Raw genomic sequence first — 18,813 nt, 5'->3', positions numbered from 1 at the left:
CTGCACGATGTTGGGGCGTGAGCAGAAGACGGCCTAACGGTGTGCGGGACCGTAGCCCAGCTTCATGGAGACGGTTGCGAATGGTCTTCGCCGATACCCCAGGAGCAACAGTGTCCCTAATTTGCTGGGAAGTGGCGGTGCGGTCCCCTAAGGCACTGCGTAGGATCCTACGGTCTTGCCGTGCATCCATGCGTCGCTGCGGTCCGGTCCCAGGTCGACGGGCACGTACACCTTCCGCCGACCACTGGCGACAACATCGATGTACTGTGGAGACCTCACGCCCCACGTGTTGAGCAATTCGGCGGTACGTCCACCCGGCCTCCCGCATGCCCACTATACGCCCTCGCTCAAAGTCCGTCAACTGCACATACGGTTCACGTCCACGCTGTCGCGGCATGCTACCAGTGTTAAAGACTGCGATGGAGCTCCGTATGCCACGGGAAACTGGCTGACACTGACGGCAGCGGTGCACAAATGCTGCGCAGCTAGCGCCATTCGACGGCCATCACCGCGGTTCCTGGTGTGTCCGCTGTGCCGTGCGTGTGATCATTGCTTGTACAGCCCTCTCGCAGTGTCCGGAGCAAGTATGGTGGGTCTGACACACCGGTGTCAATGTGTTCTTTCTTCCATTTCCAGGAGTGTAATTAACACGACGGCGGACTCCTTCAGATGCTTAAGCCTATAGCGGACCACTATGCTTGCGCAAACCACATTTCGTTTGCGCTCAGCTATTACTGCCGATATTTTCAAAATCGTCTTATTCATTATTGACAAACCCGAAAATGCTCGGGTATTCATTTTCGCAATTTTCCACTAGAAACAAAAACAAAAAAATGAACTGTGTTTGTAGTGAGGTATCGAAATAACATGAAACAGTCCTACAAAGAAATATACATAATGTGTGAATGTTGTAAGCAGATTCAAAATTAATAAACATGATCCTGACCAGTCTCAGTGTGCTGGGAGTAACTACTTCGCGTCCCTGCAAAGTGATTTTGTAAATACTGCTATGACAACTCCACTTCATGGCTCTAAAGACAGTTATCGTTTTTACTGCACCAGTTTGCGGCTTTGCAGTGGAAAGTATTTAAAAGCGCTGCCGCATGGTAGAGATTTCCTCAAGTTGACTCGGCTGCAGGAGTGTCTTGGCAGTAAAGAATAAATGTGCTAAGACTAAATTCATGATGCGACTTTTTTTCACGTATCTCCTTGTTTATAACATCATATCTCTTGAACCATGTGTCGTACAATTATATACGGGGTGTTACAAAAAGGTACGGCCAAACTTTCAGGAAACATTCCTCACACACAAAGAAAGAAAATATGGTATGTGGACATGTGACCGGAAACGCTTACTTCCCATGTTAGAGCTCATTTTATTACTTCTCTTCAAATCACATTAATCATGGAATGGAAACACACAGCAACAGAACGTACCAGCGTGACTTCAAACACTTTGTTACAGGAAATGATCAAAATGTCCTCCGTTAGCGAGGAAACATGCATCCACCCTCCGTCGCATGGAATCCCTGATGCGCTGATGCAGGCCTGGAGAATGGCGTATTGTATCACAGCCGTCCATAATAAGAGCACTAAGAGTCTCTACATTTGGTACCGGGGTTGCGTAGAAAGTCAAGAGGGTTGAGGTCAGGAGAGCGTGAAGGCTATGGAATTGGTCCGCCTCTACCAATCCATCGGTCATCGAATCTGTTGTCGAGAAGCGTACGAACACCTCGACTGAAATGTGCCGGAGCTCCATCGCACATGAACCACATGTTGTTTCGTACTTGTAAAGGAACATGTTCTAATAGCACAGGTAGAGTGTCCCGTATGAAATCATGATAACGTGCTCCATTGAGCGTAGGTGGACGAAACTAAAATGAGCTCTAACATGGAAATTAATCGTTTCCGGACACATGTCCACATAACATCTTTTCTTTATTTGTGTGTGAGGAGTGTTTCCTGAAAGTTTGTCCGCACCTTTTTGTACCACCCTGTATTTGTGTAGAGACATTCAGCAGAATATGTGGATACTGTCACCGAAATATATGCAGAATATAGTTAGTGGCAAAGAAGTAATAAATTTAAACGTCATGCAAATTGCGGAAGTTTTTCACGCATTTGAGTGTTTATGACGTAAAGGTGCATTTAGTGGCATACGTGGATGCTGCCTGCGAAATTTGTTGCGAATACAGTTACTAACACAGCAGTAATAAATTGAAATTACCGGCGACAAAATATAATGAAATGACGCAGCAGATATTGACTACCTCAGATTGTCTTGGAGTCGACGTTAACCTGTACTCACCCCCCATATGATGCAATGTTTCGGTCACATGTCTTGTCATCATCATCATCAGGTGCAACCTGAAACGCAGAGCTGTCCAACACAGAACTGTTCAGTGTGGTTAGTTAGAATCACGATTGCGGTGTTGCTGGGTAACAACGAAGAGATAGGGATCGTCCTATCACGAAATCAGTGCAGTGCACTCGTATGGCATTGTGACTCTTATCACACCATCTGCTAACCTCCTACGAACTTGTGTATATTTTTATCGGCAATAACACAGAATTCGCGAGAAGTGTGGCCACTATACCTGATAGCACGATAACAGTGACACCACACGACATTTCGTTGCACTCATTTCAAATGTACTCTTGTAGTACGACAGTATCTGTAATCTCATATATCAGCTTAAAACGAAAACCAACATTCGCAAGAAACGTAAATACTTTGGAACATTGTTAAGACATGTTCAACTCTTGCATAACCAATAACAGAGATGTTTGTATTTCATTTTTTTCCTGAATTGCAGCATACAGCTCCATTATGGAATACAATGGAGAACAGCGATTCTAAAAATTTTGTTATGACATTTATTCTATTTTCCTCGGTCAGCACTTTAATCTCGGCTTTAGAGTGAGTCACTAACTAAAACGCTCACTCAATAGAAAAATAAGTACAAGACATACTGGCCTTTAAACTTGATACACCAACAAGAAATGCAATGATAACCAGGTATTCATTGGGCAAATATATTATACTAGAAATGACATGTGATTACATTTTCACGCAATTTGGGTGCATAGATCCTGAGAAATCAATACCGAGAACAACCACCTCTGGCCGTAATAACGGCCTTGATACGCGTGGGCATTGAGTCAAACAGAGCTTGGATGGCGTGTACAAGTACAGCTGCCCATGCAGTTTCAACGCGATACCACAGTTCATCAAGAGTAGTGACTGGCGTATTGTGACGAGCCAGCTGCTCGGCCACCATTGACCATATGTTTTCAACTGGTGAGACATCTGGAGATTGTGCTGGCCAGGGCAGGGTCCAACATTTTCTGTATCCAGAAAGGCCCATACAGGACCTGCAACATGCGGTCGTGCGTTATCCTGCTGAAATGTAGGGTTTCGTAGGGATCGAATGAAGGGTAGAGTAACGGGTCGAAACACATCTGAAAAGTAACGTCCACTATTCAAAGTGCCGTCAATGCGAGCACGAAGCGACCGAGACGTGTAACCAATGGCACCCCATACTGTCACGCTGGGTGATACGCCAGTATGGCGATGACGAATACACGCTTCCAATGTGCGTTCACCGCGATGTCGCCAAACACAGATGCGACCATAATGATGCTGTAAACAGAACCTGGATTCATGCGAAAACATGACGTTTTGCCATTCGTGCACCCAGTGTCGTCTTTGAGTACACCATCGCAGGCGCTCCTGTCTGTAATGCAGCGTCAAGGGTAACCGCAGCCATGGTCTCCGAGCTGAGAGTCCAAGCTGCGGCAAACGTCATCGTACTGTTTTTGCAGATTGTTGTTATCCTGCAAACGTCCCTATCTGTTGACTCAGGGATCGAGACGTGGCTGCACGATCCGTTACAGCCATGCGGATAAGATGCCTGTCATCTCGACCCACCGATTCCATATTCTTCTAACAGTCATTGGATCTCGACCAACGCGAGCAGCAATGTCGTGATACGATGAAGCGCATTCGCGATAGGCTACAATCCGAACTTCATCAAAGTCGGAAACGTGATTGTATGAAAAAAAAAATGTTCAAATGTGTATGAAGCTAATGGGTCTTAACTGCTAAGGTCATCAGTCCCTAAGCTTACACACTACTTAACCTAAATTATCCTAAGGACAAACACACACACCCATGCCCGAGGGAGGACTCGAACCTCCGCCGGGACCAGCCGCACTGTCTATGACTGCAGCGCCTTAGACCGCCATTTTTTTTTTTTTTGCAGAGGCTCTGTCCACCCTTTTTTCCCAGCAATCCAATTTTTTAACCACTTTTATTTTTTTATTTTATATTTTTTTTATTTTTAGGATGGTCAGGGCGTGGTACACGCCGCACTAGCAGTGGGGTCTGTTCACGGCACTGCCAGTGCGTCGAGGCCCAAACCCCTCCCACCTCTTTGTTCATCTCCCCTGTTGGGTCATAGCACTAAGTGTGCAGAAGTCTCAACACAAAATTCCCATTTTCCAATGTAAGAAAGACATAGAAATCTCTTCTCTGAGTAGAAACGGAACACTGATAAAAACTTAACAATTATGCTTGAATCACACAAATACACTCTTGGAAATGGAAAAAAGAACACATTGACACCGGTGTGTCAGACCCACCATACTTGCTCCGGACACTGCGAGAGGGCTGTACAAGCAATGATCACACGCACGGCACAGCGGACACACCAGGAACCGCGGTGTTGGCCGTCGAATGGCGCTAGCTGCGCAGCATTTGTGCACCGCTGCCGTCAGTGTCAGCCAGTTTCCCGTGGCATACGGAGCTCCATCGCAGTCTTTAACACTGGTAGCATGCCGCGACAGCGTGGACGTGAACCGTATGTGCAGTTGACGGACTTTGAGCGAGGGCGTATAGTGGGCATGCGGGAGGCCGGGTGGCCGTACCGCCGAATTGCTCAACCCGTGGGGCGTGAGGTCTCCACAGTACATCGATGTTGTCGCCAGTGGTCGGCGGAAGGTGCACGTGCCCGTCGACCTGGGACCGGACCGCAGCGACGCATGGATGCACGCCAAGACCGTAGGATCCTACGCAGTGCCGTAGGGGACCGCACCGCCACTTCCCAGCAAATTAGGGACACTGTTGCTCCTGGGGTATCGGCGAGGACCATTCGCAACCGTCTCCATGAAGCTGGGCTACGGTCCCGCACACCGTTAGGCCGTCTTCCGCTCACGCCCCAACATCGTGCAGCCCGCCTCCAGTGGTGTCGCGACAGGCGTGAATGGAGGGACGAATGGAGACGTGTCGCCTTCAGCGATGAGAGTCGCTTCTGCCTTGGTGCCAATGATGGTCGTATGCGTGTTTGGCGCCGTGCAGGTGAGCGCCACAATCAGGACTGCATACGACCGAGGCACACAGGGCCAACACCCAGCATCATGGTGTGGGGAGCGATCTCCTACACTGGCCGTACACCTCTGGTGATCGTCGAGGGGACACTGAATATTGCACGGTACATCCAAACCGTCATCGAACGCATCGTTCTACCATTCCTTGACCGGCAAGGGAACTTGCTGTTCCAACAGGACAATGCACGTCCGCATGTATACCGTGCCACCCAACGTGCTCTAGAGGTGTAAGTCAACTACCCTGGCCAGCAAGATCTCCGGATCTGTCCCCCATTGAGCATGTTTGGGACTGGAAGAAGCGTCGTCTCACGCGGTCTGCACGTCCAGCACGAACGCTGGTCCAACTGAGGCGCCAGGTGGAAATGGCATGGCAAGCCGTTCCACAGGACTACATCCAGCACCTTTACGATCGTCTCCATGGGAGAATAGCAGCCTGCATTGCTGCGAAAGGTGGATATACACTGTACTAGTGCCGACATTGTGTATGCTCTGTTGCCTGTGTCTATGTGCCTGTGGTTCTGTTAGTGTGATCATGTGATGTATCTGACCCCAGGAATGTGTCAATTAAGTTTCCACTTCCTGGGACAATGAATTCACGGTGTTCTTATTTCAATTTCCAGGAGTGTACTTTGGAAGTCGAAAACGAGTAATTCTGAACAAAATGTTTTGAAAAAATAAACTTTTCGTGTAACATAGAAGTTCCGCAAGTAACGCAATAGTAAATAATAAATAGAAAGCAAGTGACTTTAAATTTTCTTCTGTTCGTTCTTGTTCAAGGTGTTGTAGTGGTTCCACATATTTAACCAACACCCAGTCTTTCAAAAACGATCTTCAGCATTTTGCCGTAGTGCTTCTTGTGGTTGCGATACGTGCTGATTTTTGCATATTCACACTTCACGTAAACGTGGAATTCTATCTAGTTGTTCGACCCAAGTTTGTGGATGACATAACTAACCTATTTTCCCAGTAACCAGCTAATGGCGTTGGTTTTTAATTTTGGATGTCGCGCGCTGTGACACATGTGCTGCTTCTGATTTCGTCACTAAGGTAACTTGCTTCGAGGGAAAAGCTCCTCACATACTGCAGACGGGCATTAATCCTTCGCACGTAAATCGGTGCTTGCAGGCTATGGGGTGTCACAGCCTCAAAGATCTTTGCGGTTATACATTGTGGAAGTTCGCTGAGTATATGGAAAGTCCGTTTGAGGAACAGAGCAGACGTTGTACTGCGAATATCCACCACACCGAGGCCCCCGTTTCTGACATCCAGTGTAACGGTAGTCACACCAACCCTGAATATGTCTCCTCGCCATAAATAATTGGTAACAGTGGACGTGATCCCTTTCGCTGCTAGTTTAGGGATTGGAAATACCTGCGCAGTCAAATACGCTTTAGACAAAACGCAGGAGTTGATGAATCTGACTTTTTGCACAAGGTCCATAGTTAGATGGATGTTCTCCATTACAGCACCATGACCTTTCCTCCTAGTTTCCGTCCAGTTAAAAGCAGCCATCCTCATCGGACATGCCATTAAGGTTATTCCCAAAATTTTATGTATGTTGTAGTGTTTTGCCCATGCCAGTCGGCGGTGATCTAGGCCCCGTAGACTCAATATTTAACTTTTGTTGTCCTTTGTTGTCGTTCCGACGCTAGACAATTCCTTTAGATTTCTCTTTCCAGTGTAACTGTCTCCTTATTACAAACCCCACGTCATCAGCACAAGCTCGTATGACAGTTTTCTCACCACTCAAGGTTATGCTTGTTAATCTTGCGTGGACAGCGCGCAGGAAGGGCTCTAAAGATACGGAAAATAAAAACATAGCTAAGGGACTGCCCTGTGGAACCCCTCGGCTTATCTGTATGGGCTTAGAAGTTTGGCCATTGATTGCTATTTTCGCATTTATACCTGTTGCAATATTTCTTAGCATGTTGACAATCAGAGGGTGGAAAGCCATTCTTGATAGCGTCGCAAAGAGGTATCTATGACTGACGCGGTTAAAAGCTTTGTTGAAATCTGTAAAGATTAAAGCACATTTCATACTTGTCACTGAGGTAATTGCAATGACGTCTCTGGAGGCACATAGACTTTCGAATATCGTTCTGGTCGGAGAACAAGATTGATGATGACTCAATATTTTGTTGCAAAAGGCAGAGAGTCTTTTGTTGATAATACGCGAAATTATTTTTTAATCAGAATTTAGTAGCGAAAGAAGTCGAAAATTGTTTAAGTTGGTTTTGCCTTTACTCTTAGGAATCAGTACTATTTTACTTTCCTTAAACTCTGCAGGGACCGTTTTTCCGTTCAGGACCTCATTTGCGATGGAAGTGATCTTGTCACCAATTATAGACCACTAGCGGGCATAAAACTCCACAGGGAAGCCATCAAGTCCCGGAGATTTTTTGAGAGGTGAGTTACGCCCTGCCTCATGCACTTCATCTTTAGTAATAGGTGACAGGATGTGAGCGTTGTCTTTTCCCGACAATTGTGTACTTAAAATAATGAGAAAGTCCTCGAGAGCTGCATCTTCCACTGTGGTAGGGGCATATAAGGTTTCATAGTACCTGTGGATTTCGTCCAGTATTTCTTCCTGGCATGTGAGCCTCGTACCAGTATGCGTCTGGACTTCACGAATAAAAGTTTGACGTCTGTTTTTAGCATGCCGCAACAAGTGATACAGAGAAGCTGTCTCATCTGCTACGACTGATGTGGCTTTCGATTTAATGTTTAGTCCCTCCATCTGTTGCCGTTTAATGCTTAATAACTTGGCTTTTATTTTTTTGATATCATTCAGACGAATTACGTCATCATGGGCCTGTTGATATAAGTCTCTTAAAATTTTATAATAAAACTCCATTATATTCCTCAACTCCCTGTGCTTCGCTGCACTGAACTGCATGACAACTTTCCGCAGCTTTGGTTTAGCCCTCCTAGTCCACCAGTCAATGACTGTTGGGTGCTTGTCTACTGTGCGGAGGCAGATAGTCCACGCTACTCTTATTTCCTGTTCCAGTTCTTCGTCAGCTAAAAACAGAGATATTTGAATTCCATTGGCCTCTGAATCGACGGGTTGGCTGTACATGTAAATTAAAGCAAGTTAAAAGTGTACTGTAATCGCTAAAATACACGGGAATAGTTTCAACGTTTAATAAATAATTTTGCAAATTTGGTGACACGTAAATTCTATCTAATATGCTGCGGGAGTGGCTGGTTATATACGTGAACCCGACTGACGTCGGGTGCTGAAGTTCCCACACATCCTTCAGGTGTAGATCACTTACTAACTTTTTTAACTGTGGCGAGTAGTTGAAATTGGGTTGTTGATCTTTCTGGTTTAAAATACAGTTAAAATCTCCACCTAGTATAATTTAACACGGATTTTTCCTCAATAAATAAATCAGTTCATCTTGAAAAAACTTCGCACGATCCAATTTGTTGGAATTTCCTGACGGGGCGTAAAGGTTAAGCACTGACACATAGAAAATTTTTATGCCTATGCCTCTTCCTGATTCTAGTGGTTCGATTTCAGTCACCGGAATGCCTTCCCTTATAAGAATGGCTGTACCGATATTGGCTTCTTTAGAAACATTAATAATTTCAAAAAAGCCTGGGATCCGAAATTCCGCTATCGCAACTTCTTGTAGCAACGCGATATCTGTCCCAGATTGGTACAAGAATTATTTTAGTGCTGCCAATTTCAAGGGTGACTATATTTTATTAATGTTAGTAGTAGTAATGCTATAAGCTTGCATCACAGACATACCAGAAGAAGCTATTTGGGATGAGTATCGGTATGATTATAGCAGCAACGTGCTTCTCTATAGATCACGATCTTTACAAGCTGTGTGCCCATTACATGTACTAACTTCCTAGAAAAATTTTCACTTCTTTTAAACAAAGTGCTTGAGAAGAAAAGTATTCTGAAATCCTGACAATGCATAGTTATAAGTCACTGTGGCCCTTCTCATTCACCTCGTCAGTGTTGGCCCTGATGACTTCATACTTAATATTCTTTTTCTCGATGTCTTTCTTCTCTGGTGTGGCTTTCGCTTGATAACGCGTGACAGCAAGACACGGTTTTGGTCGCAGCCGCCGGCGGTGGCCGTCTGGCGCAACGGCGGTGGCTTGCGAGTCGTCAGTATTTGGTTCCGGCGTGGTGCCTGTTGTGTTGTCTGGCTGGCGAGGCGGTGATGCTTGTTTATTTCCTCCTTCGGCGCGTCGTTGCGCTTCGGAGTCAGCAGGTTGTTTACTTGGTACTCTCTCGTACTGTTCGCACTGTATGGGCTGAGCACTTGATGCGGCTATTTCAGCCCTGACCTCAGGCTACCAGACGCGTCACTATCTTTTCGTGGCGGTCCTTGTGCAGAAGTGGGAGCCACATCGACCTGCATTTCATCTCCTTTTTCCACTTCCAACAGATCTCCAGGACTGGGCTTCGGCTTCCTGGCAACGGGTGTTACACAGGAAGAGTCCTCATCAACATTTTTTTCAGTGTCCTCTAGAGGAGGCTTCTTAGTGGGAATCTCACTCTCACGGGACGGAATTTCTGCAGGCAATGCAGGTTTTAAAGACAGAAAGTCATTAACATTAAGTACAACATTTTCAGAGGTAGTAACAGGATCCACGACAGCCGCTGGCTCTGTTGTATTACTGTCTGGCAACAAATCGTTGAGTGTTAATTTCCGGCGTTGCGTAAGGTTATTTGTTAGCACAAAAACACGGCGAGGGCAGTCCTGACGGAGGTCACCAGACTCGTTACGTACATGACATGTCGGGGTTTGCCCTGAGTACTTAACATGCGTCTTGCGTCCGTCAACAAAGATGTGGGAGGGAATGTTTGCCTTCACTTACATCTCGACGGAGCGATTGCCGTTAAAGCACTGCAGCTTGAAATGCGAAGCCCATCTTTCGATGATTATTTGCCTGACAACCCCATACTTTGAAAGGCCATCATTAATTTTCGAGTTGTCTACTTCTATGGGAATATTCAAAACCCTAACATTCCTAATTACAGACTCGGAATTTCGGAGTTTCACAGTACTTTTAGTACCGTCACGGTGTATAAATTCCGTTTCATAACTAAATTTTTCCAGAAAGCGATCTATACTCACGGAATCGTTAAACTTGATAAAAATGCAGTATTCATCAGAGTCTAGCTGCATGGTATGAGCAGATTCAGAATGAAGGCCAATTACCTCGGTAATCAGTAGTGTATTTCAAGTGCAGAGGGCTGTACTCGTCGGGTGTACTTGACGAAGGTGAAAATCACGGTGTTTCTTCTCACGGAGTTTGCCATGGTGTTCTGCAGCGAAGAAATCTCGGACAACGCCGAAATCCCAACAGCACTACGTAGAAAGACGACACAAACAAAGACCAAATGCTCAATTGATAAGGCTTAACTCACGTGCAAAACGCCAATAAACGATCACGAAACACGAAAACACTGGCGTAAACACTGAACGTTCAAGGAGCAAACTTGAGGAGAGTGCGACAGCTAAAGCCAGACTACTGCTCGGCTAATCCCGCGTGGCGTGATGGGACGCATTTCTTCTCCTCACACGAGGCATCACAACAACGTATTACCAGGCAACGCCGGTCAACTGCTGTTTCTGTATGAGAAATCGGTTGGAAAGTTTCCTCATGTCGGCACGTTGTAGGCGTCGCCACCGGCGCCAACCTTGTGTGAATGCCCTGAAAAGCTTATCATTTGCATATCACAGCATCTTCTCCCTGTCGGTTAAATTCCGCGTCTGCAGCACGTCATCTTCGTGGTGTAGCAATTATATTGGCCAATAGTGTGTGTGGCCACATAAGTTTACGAGTACTGCAGTACAAACAAAGTGCTGCGACTGTTATTTACAGCCTCGTTAGTGTGCCACAAAAAACCTTCCAATTCAGATCTCTAACTATAAAAAATAGCGTTAACGTGAAGTAATAATTAAAAAAAATTGTTCGTGGCTGCGGTTTGTAGCCATATAAAGCGTTTTGAAAGATATCATTGTCTTCTGTGACTGATAAAACTATTTATGCTTGCCATCAAACACTGAACGTATGCAGTAGTCCCATGTTATTTATGCGAATAATGCCTACAACTGTAAATATTTTTGAAAATGAGTGACATACTCTGAAGCACAAAATTTGCTCTGTACTCTGTTCGTAAATGGATAACAGCCAGAACTGCAACAGTGAATTTTATTACGAGGGACATTCAATAAGCAATACAACATATATTTTTCGCCAGTTTCGCTTGACAGTGCGTGGAATTTGTTGTGGGGTCATAGCGGAATATCCCCGCTTCAGCCCTGATGGGTGGCGGCAGTATCGTAACTTTCGAAAAGGGATTTTGTAACTGAGGTGTGTTTCGAGCAAAAAAGAGCTGTCATTGAGTTTCTTTTCGAGGAAGACCAGAGCACTGCAGTTATTCTAACCCGCTTGTAGAGTGTCAATGGAAACCAGGCAGTGCACAAAGGAATGGTAAGTCGTTGGACGTGGCGTATGTCATCATTGCAACAAGGTCGCACAGACTTGTCTTATCACCCTTGTGCCGGCCGGCCCACACATAGCTGTGACTCCTGCAATGTTGGAACGTGCGGACACTCTTATTCGAGGAGACCACAATCAAACACCTCGCTGCACAACTGCACGGCTGCTGGCAGTGCTGACACTCACGGTTGTGTGCCGGGTGGTTCCCTCACCGCCTAACAGAGGATCATAAACAGCCATGAAGAACCATCTGTGCGGAGTTGCTGACGCTTTACGAGGCCGATCATGAGAAATTCTTGTCGAACATCGTCACAGGAGGAGAAACGTAAGTTCGTCACTTCGAACCGGAAACAAAACGGCAATGCATGGAGTGGCATCACACCAACTCTCTTCAGAGGAAAAAGTTCAAAGTCGCACCTTCAGCCCGTAAATTCACAGCAACGGTCTTCTGGGATTCTAAGTGGGTTAATCTGTTTGATGTCCTCGATCATGGTGCAACAGTGAACTGTGAAGTCCACTGAACTATCCTCAGGATGTTGAAGAAACGACTGTGTTCGTAGGCACAAAAATTCAAACGAACTTCTACTTCTCCATGGCAGTGCAATGCCTTTGACAAATCTGCAGCCTGAGAGAAGCTTGCAAAAGTTCTGTTTACTGTTCTTCCTCAACCCCCCCTCCCCCTATAACCCGGATACTGCTCCTTCCGATATCCGTTTGGCCCAATGAAGGATGCACTCTGTGGGAAGCAGAAAGTGGACGATGTGGAGGTTATCGCTGCAGTAAGACGTTGGGTCCGACTTTAAGCAGTAGAGCGATACCATGAGAGCATAGAGGCCGTCCCCGTAAGACGGCGTAAGGCCGTCGCATTAACCGGAGATTATGTTGAAAAACGGGGATTTGTAACCAAAAGAGAGGAAAATGATGTGGTGTATTGGAATCCTGCATAAAACCAACCTGCTTTCAGAAAAAAATGTGTTACATTACTTACTGAACGTTCCTCGTACTGTATAGTTATAACATTGAATAGCGACGTCGATCTTTTTCGAAATATATAGCAGAAGATGTTGCCGCTATTTAAACTATATGCTTGTTGAAGACTATCATTTAAAGCTAACAGAAGAATACTTGTTGTAAAAAATATGTGAATTTATGGAGCTTTCTGTAAAAAAGTTTAGTTTGGTATGTCTATTATCAAAACTTACTCAGAATTTCTTCAACAAATCATGTTATAAACAGTACCTTAGCCAAATTAAAAATCCCAAGGCGACGATGTAACTCAAAGTTAAAAACTGTCTAATGTCCTACATTATGGAAGAGATAATATCTACAACAAAATTAGGCGAGATAGCTGCAGGCGAAGGCGCTGCCAAAGCAACTAGAATCTGCAGACAAAAACTAATGCCAAGACAAGCTTTTAGTTTCGATGCATAAGTTAAAATCCATCGCAAGTGTCTATCTTCATTCATATACAAGACTCAGTATCGTGAAATCGGATCGTAACACCCTCTGTTCCTTCAATAAAAACGTTCAGCAGATATCGACAGAATTCGTAGATAAAACATTTTTGATTCCCCTGTTGTGTCGAATTAATTGTAAACGACAAGCTTTCGACGATAAAGGCCATTTTTCGTCAGAAGCTAATAAAACTAAATTTTGAAAATATACCTGTAATCGACTAGTGAACGTAGAAATAGCCGGAGAACATCGTACTGAGGATCAATTCGTAAGTAATTTACAAATTGTGTAGCACAGTCCTCATGATAAAAGGATACGACAAAGATACCACTTCATCAGTGTATTATATGGCAATCAGCAACGAGCTAGTCTACTGCAACAAGAATTAACAATACGGGAAAATCATTTTCGTTGAGACCAATGTGTCTCAACTTTACGTTCTTCATCCTCCATCATCTACTCTCGGGGCCTTGTTTCGACTCAGGTCTTTTAGTGCTCGGTCAAATTCTACACGCAGTCTCGTATCTCCCATTTCATCTTCATCTACAACCTCTTCCATTTCGATAATTTGTCCTCAAGTACATTGCCCTTGTATAGACCCTCTATATACTCCTTCCACCTTTCCGCTTTCCCTTCTTTGCTTAGAACTGGATTTCCATCTGAGCTCTTCATATTCATACAAGTTGTTCTCTTTTCTCCAAAGGTCTCTCTAAGTTTCCTGTAGGCTGTATCTATCTTACCCCTAGTGAGATAAGCGTCTACATTCTTACAGATTTCAAATCTTCTGACAAGTTTTACTTTAAGGATTCCCACCGGTGTTCATTGAAATTTTCATGCTGCATTTTGAAGTTATAAAAAGCGTTCAAGAATCACCCTTCGTGCATTTCAGCCCGAACTTTATAAAGGAGATAGAATGTTGAATACAGGGTGCTTTAGCTGCCCTACCGATGGGTTTTATGCAATTTACAACACCTTCAAATATCACATGCAAGATTTGCATATTGTTTCGCTCGCTACGCCCAAACTATTAGTCCTACAGAAAAAAATGAACAGGATATTTTTGTTGTGGGATACGTTTCCGCTAGAGGCCGTAGTTTTCGAATTATTAATGAAAAACGTACTAAAGTGACCTTCAAATGTGTTTCTCTTGGATAACTAGCAAACTGTAGACTCCAGCGAAAACGCATCCCGATACAAAATGTAACTACATTAAATTTTCTACAAAAATGTCCTGTTCATTTTTTCTGTGGGATTTATACGCTGAAGAGCCAAAGAAACTGATATAGTTGCGCGAGCACGCGCAAGTGCCACAATATGACGTGGCATGGACTCGACTTACGTCTGAATTAGAGCTGGAGGGAACTGACACCAATGATGCTGCATGGCTGCCCACAGATCCGTAAGAGTACGATGGAGTGGAGATCTCTTCTGAATAGTACGTTGCAAGGCATCGCACGTATGCTCAATAATGTTCATGTCTGCGGAGTTTGATGGCCAGTGGAAGTGTTTAATCTAAGAAGAGTGTTCCTGGAGCCACTGTGGAGCAATTCTGAACGTGTGTGGTGTCACATTGTCCTGCTGGAATTTCTGAATTACTTCGGAATGCTTCAATGGACATGAACGGATGCAGGTGATCAGCCTGGATGCTTACTTACGTGTCACCTGTCACAGTCGTATCAAGACGTATCAGAGGTCCCATATCACTCCAACTGCACACGCCCCACACCTTAACAGAGCCTCCACCAGCTTGAGCAGTCCACTGCTGACATGCACGGACCATGGATTCATGAGGTTGTCTCCATACCTGTACCCGTCCATCCCCTCAATACAATTTGAAATGAGACTCGTCGGACCAGGCAACATGTTTCCAGTCATCAGCAGTCCAATGTCGGTGTTAACGGGTCCAGACGAGGCGTAAAGCTTTGTGTCGTGCAGTCATCAAGGGTACACGAGTGGGCCTTCGGCTCCGAAAGCCCATATCAATGATGTTTCTTTGAGTGGTTCGCACTTTGACATTTGTCGATGGCCCAACATGGAAATCGTCAGCCATTCGCGGAAGGGTTGCGCTTCTGTCGCCTTGAACGATTCTCTTCGGTCGTCGTTCGTTCCATTCTTCCAGGATCTTTTTCCAGCTGCAGCGAAGTCGGAGATTTGATGTTTTACCGGATTCCTGATATTCACGGTGCACTCGTGAAATGGTCGCATGGGAAAATCTCCAGTTCATCGCTACCTCGGGGATGCTGTGTCTCATCGCTCGTGCTCCGTATATGAAACCACATCCAGTCATCTAAGTCCTGATAACCTGCCATTGTAGCAGCGCTAACTGATCTAGTAACTGCACCAGCACCAGACACTTCTTGTCTTATACAGGAGTCGCCGAAGCAGCGCCGTATTCTGCCTGGTTCAAATGGCTCTGAGCACTATGGGACTTAACATTTTAGGTCATCACTCCCCTAGAACTTAGAACTACTTAAACATACCTAACCTAAGGACATCACACACATCAATGCCCGAGGCAGGATTCGAACCTGCGGCCGTAGCAGTCCCGCGGTCCCGGACTGCAGCGTCTAGAACCGCACGGCCACCATGGGCGTCTATTCTGCCTGTTTAAATATCTCTGTGCTTTAATATGCATGCCTACACCAGTTTCTTTGGTGCTGCAGTGTAGTTTGCACATTGCGAGCGAGAGAATATGAAAATCTTATGGATGGTTTTTGATGTTATTGCGGATTACATAAAACTCATTGGTTGTGGCAGTTGAATCATCCTTTATTTATCAAGATTGCTCCTGTTTCTCCAGCGCTATTCTTACATGTCACTACTTTTCCTTTCCGCGCAAAAAGAACTCATAGGTGTGTCTTACCCTTCAGTAATTGTCTCAAGCGATAAAACAGACATGTCCACCCCCTACACCACTCCTTCATCTGTCATGTGTTAAAATGATGTAGCAGTCAAGATTTGTCAAACATATGGTAATACTTGGTTTTAGCTAGGTCTCTGACAGAAGTATTTCACGGATTCCACTCAAGCACCCACCCACACTCTCACATTCGAGCACGTGCACACATCCATGTTCAATACGTATTTGAAGGAATTATGTTAATATAAGTTCATAGGATTTCAAGAATAGTGTCAGTGCGAATAACACTATATGCGGTGTTAGGCAGCATCACCATAAAACAGCTATACCAATGATGTTTCGACCGCCTTTGCAGTGGTCGTCTTCAGGGTGACTAACTGCTGTATATCGTCTAGTTCATTGGATTTCAAGGATAGTGTCATTTCGAATAACACTATATTCCGTGTTAGTCTGCGTCATCATAAAACACTGAAACACCTATGCCAATGACGTTTCGACCACCTTTGCACTGTTCGTCTTCAGGGTCACTAACTGCTGTATACCATCATATTTTGGTTGCCAGGTGACTACTAACGTCAAATTGCCGGATGTCACTGAACAGTTTGAAATGGAGATTCCTATGAAAAGATGACTGGCTATACTGTACAAATTTTCGTTTCGAACTGTCCACTGGAAGGCCATAATTTGATGTCAGTGGCCACATGACTCCTGAAATAGGACTCATGTATGGGAGATCAACCCCGTTTCTAGCGGATAGTTATCCTGAAGAGGACTGCTACAAAGACGGTAGAAACATCGATGGTGGAGTTGTTTCAGCGTTTTGTCCATCCAAAGTGGGCAACACGAAGGCAGCTCACCTGCCTGAGGTGGTCGAGGTCTGCCTTGTTGGCGAGCAGGGCCGTGGGCTTGGCCGCCTGAGTCAGCTGCTGGAGCACCTGCTGGCTGTAGTCGAAGGAGGGCCGGTCCGTGATGGAGTAGACGAGCACGCACGCGTCTGCCCACTCGACCAGCTCCACGGGCAGCGGCCTCTCGTTCTGGAGCAACACGTGGCCATTAGTAGTGTAGGCAACCCGTGGCGCAACGGTGACAACGGCTACGAGAATGTACCTTTTCATTGAACTCACGACAACAAGGCGAAAGACAGTGTTACACATAGTCTGTTAAATAAGATCGTTGTCAGGTTAATCAGTAAAAAAAATTATTTCGCCAGAAACTAAAACATATACAGACCTCATACATGAACAAAAGGAAAATACAATTACATACAGTCACCTGCAGCTTCGATAGCTGTTTGGTAACTCCGAGCCATGCATGAAACCAAGTTTTCCGTGTGTTCATCGGAGGTGAGGGTATCATCTGGAGTGGCTCAGGGAAGTGTGGTAGGTCCGCTGTTGTTTTCTATCTGCATAAATGATCTTTTGGATAGGATGGATAGCAATGTGCGTCTGTTTGCTGATGATGCTGTGGTGTACCGGAAGGTGTCGTCGTTGAGTGACTGTAGGAGGATACAAGATGACTTGGACAGGATTTGTGATTGGTGTAAAGAATGGCAGCTAACTATAAACATAGATAAATGTAAATTAATGCAGATGAATAAGAAAAAGGATCTCGTAATGTTTGAATACTTCATTAGTAGTGTAGCGCCTGACACATTCACGTCGATTAAACATAGCAGAGCGATATGAAGTGGGACAAGCACGTAATGGCAGTTGTGGGGAAGGCGGAAAGTCATCTTCGGTTCGTTGGTAGAATTTTAGGAAGATATGGTTCATCTGTAAAGGAGACCGCTTATAAAACACTAATACGACCTGTTCTTGAGTACTGCATGAGGGTTTGGGATCCCTATCAGGTCGGGTTGAGGGAGGACATGGAAGCAATTCAGAGGCGGGCTGCTAGATTTGTTACTGATAGGTTTGCTCATCACGTGAGTGTAACGGAAATGCTTCAGGAACTCTGGTGGGAGTCGCTAGAGGAAAGGAGGCGTTCTTTTCGGGAATCGCTACTGAGGAAATTTAGAGAACCAGCATTTGAGGCTGGCTGCAGTACAATTTTACTGCCACCAACTTATATTTCGCGGAAAGACCACAAAGATAAGATAAGAGAGATTAGGGCTCGTACAGAGGCATAAAGGCAGTCATTTTTCCCTCGTTCTGTTTGGGAGTGGAACAGGGAGAGAAGATGCTAGTTGTGGTACGAGGTACCCTTACCCTCCGCCACGCACCGTATGGTGGATTGGGGAGTATGTATGTAGATGTAGATGTAGATATTCATGGAAAATTGGAAATTTGCGGTAAGGTCTTATGGGACCAAAATGCTGAGGTCATCGGTCCCTAAGCCTACACACTACTTAATATAACTTAAAATAACTTACATTATGGACAACAAACACACCCATGCACGAGGGAGGACTCGAACATCCGATGGGGGAAGCCGCACGAACCGCGCAAGGTGCCTGAGACCGCGCTGCTACCCGCGTATTCGTGTGCCGAATTTGCGTTGACAGCTATTTCAAAGTGAATATCTTTTTTCCTTGCAAATTTCTTTTTGATGTAAAGCAGTACATTTTCAATAGAACTAACGTCAGGTGATTGTGAGTTCCAAACCAGTACCTGCTATGATGTATCATGCAG

General features: G+C 45.1%; 1 protein-coding gene across 2 annotated transcripts in view; it reads right to left on the bottom strand.

The window, feature by feature from the left end:
- Window positions 1–18,813, bottom strand: part of LOC126335436 (ras-related and estrogen-regulated growth inhibitor-like) — a 282,684-nt gene that overhangs the window by 102,179 nt on the left and 161,692 nt on the right. For both annotated transcript variants that reach the window (XR_007564869.1, XM_049998718.1), the window contains exon 5: window positions 17,041–17,217. Coding sequence is in view for 1 of the 2 variants with exons in the window: in XM_049998718.1 (XP_049854675.1) it covers window positions 17,041–17,217 (177 nt within the window). In the remaining variant the exon portion in view is untranslated. The remainder of the gene's footprint in view (window positions 1–17,040; window positions 17,218–18,813) is intronic.

This window comes from Schistocerca gregaria, chromosome 2 (genome assembly GCF_023897955.1).
Source record: "Schistocerca gregaria isolate iqSchGreg1 chromosome 2, iqSchGreg1.2, whole genome shotgun sequence".
In the NCBI taxonomy this organism is placed as follows: Eukaryota; Metazoa; Arthropoda; class Insecta; order Orthoptera; family Acrididae; genus Schistocerca; species Schistocerca gregaria.
Note: the sequence above shows the minus strand (reverse complement) of the source record. Positions and strands in the feature narration are given on the sequence as shown.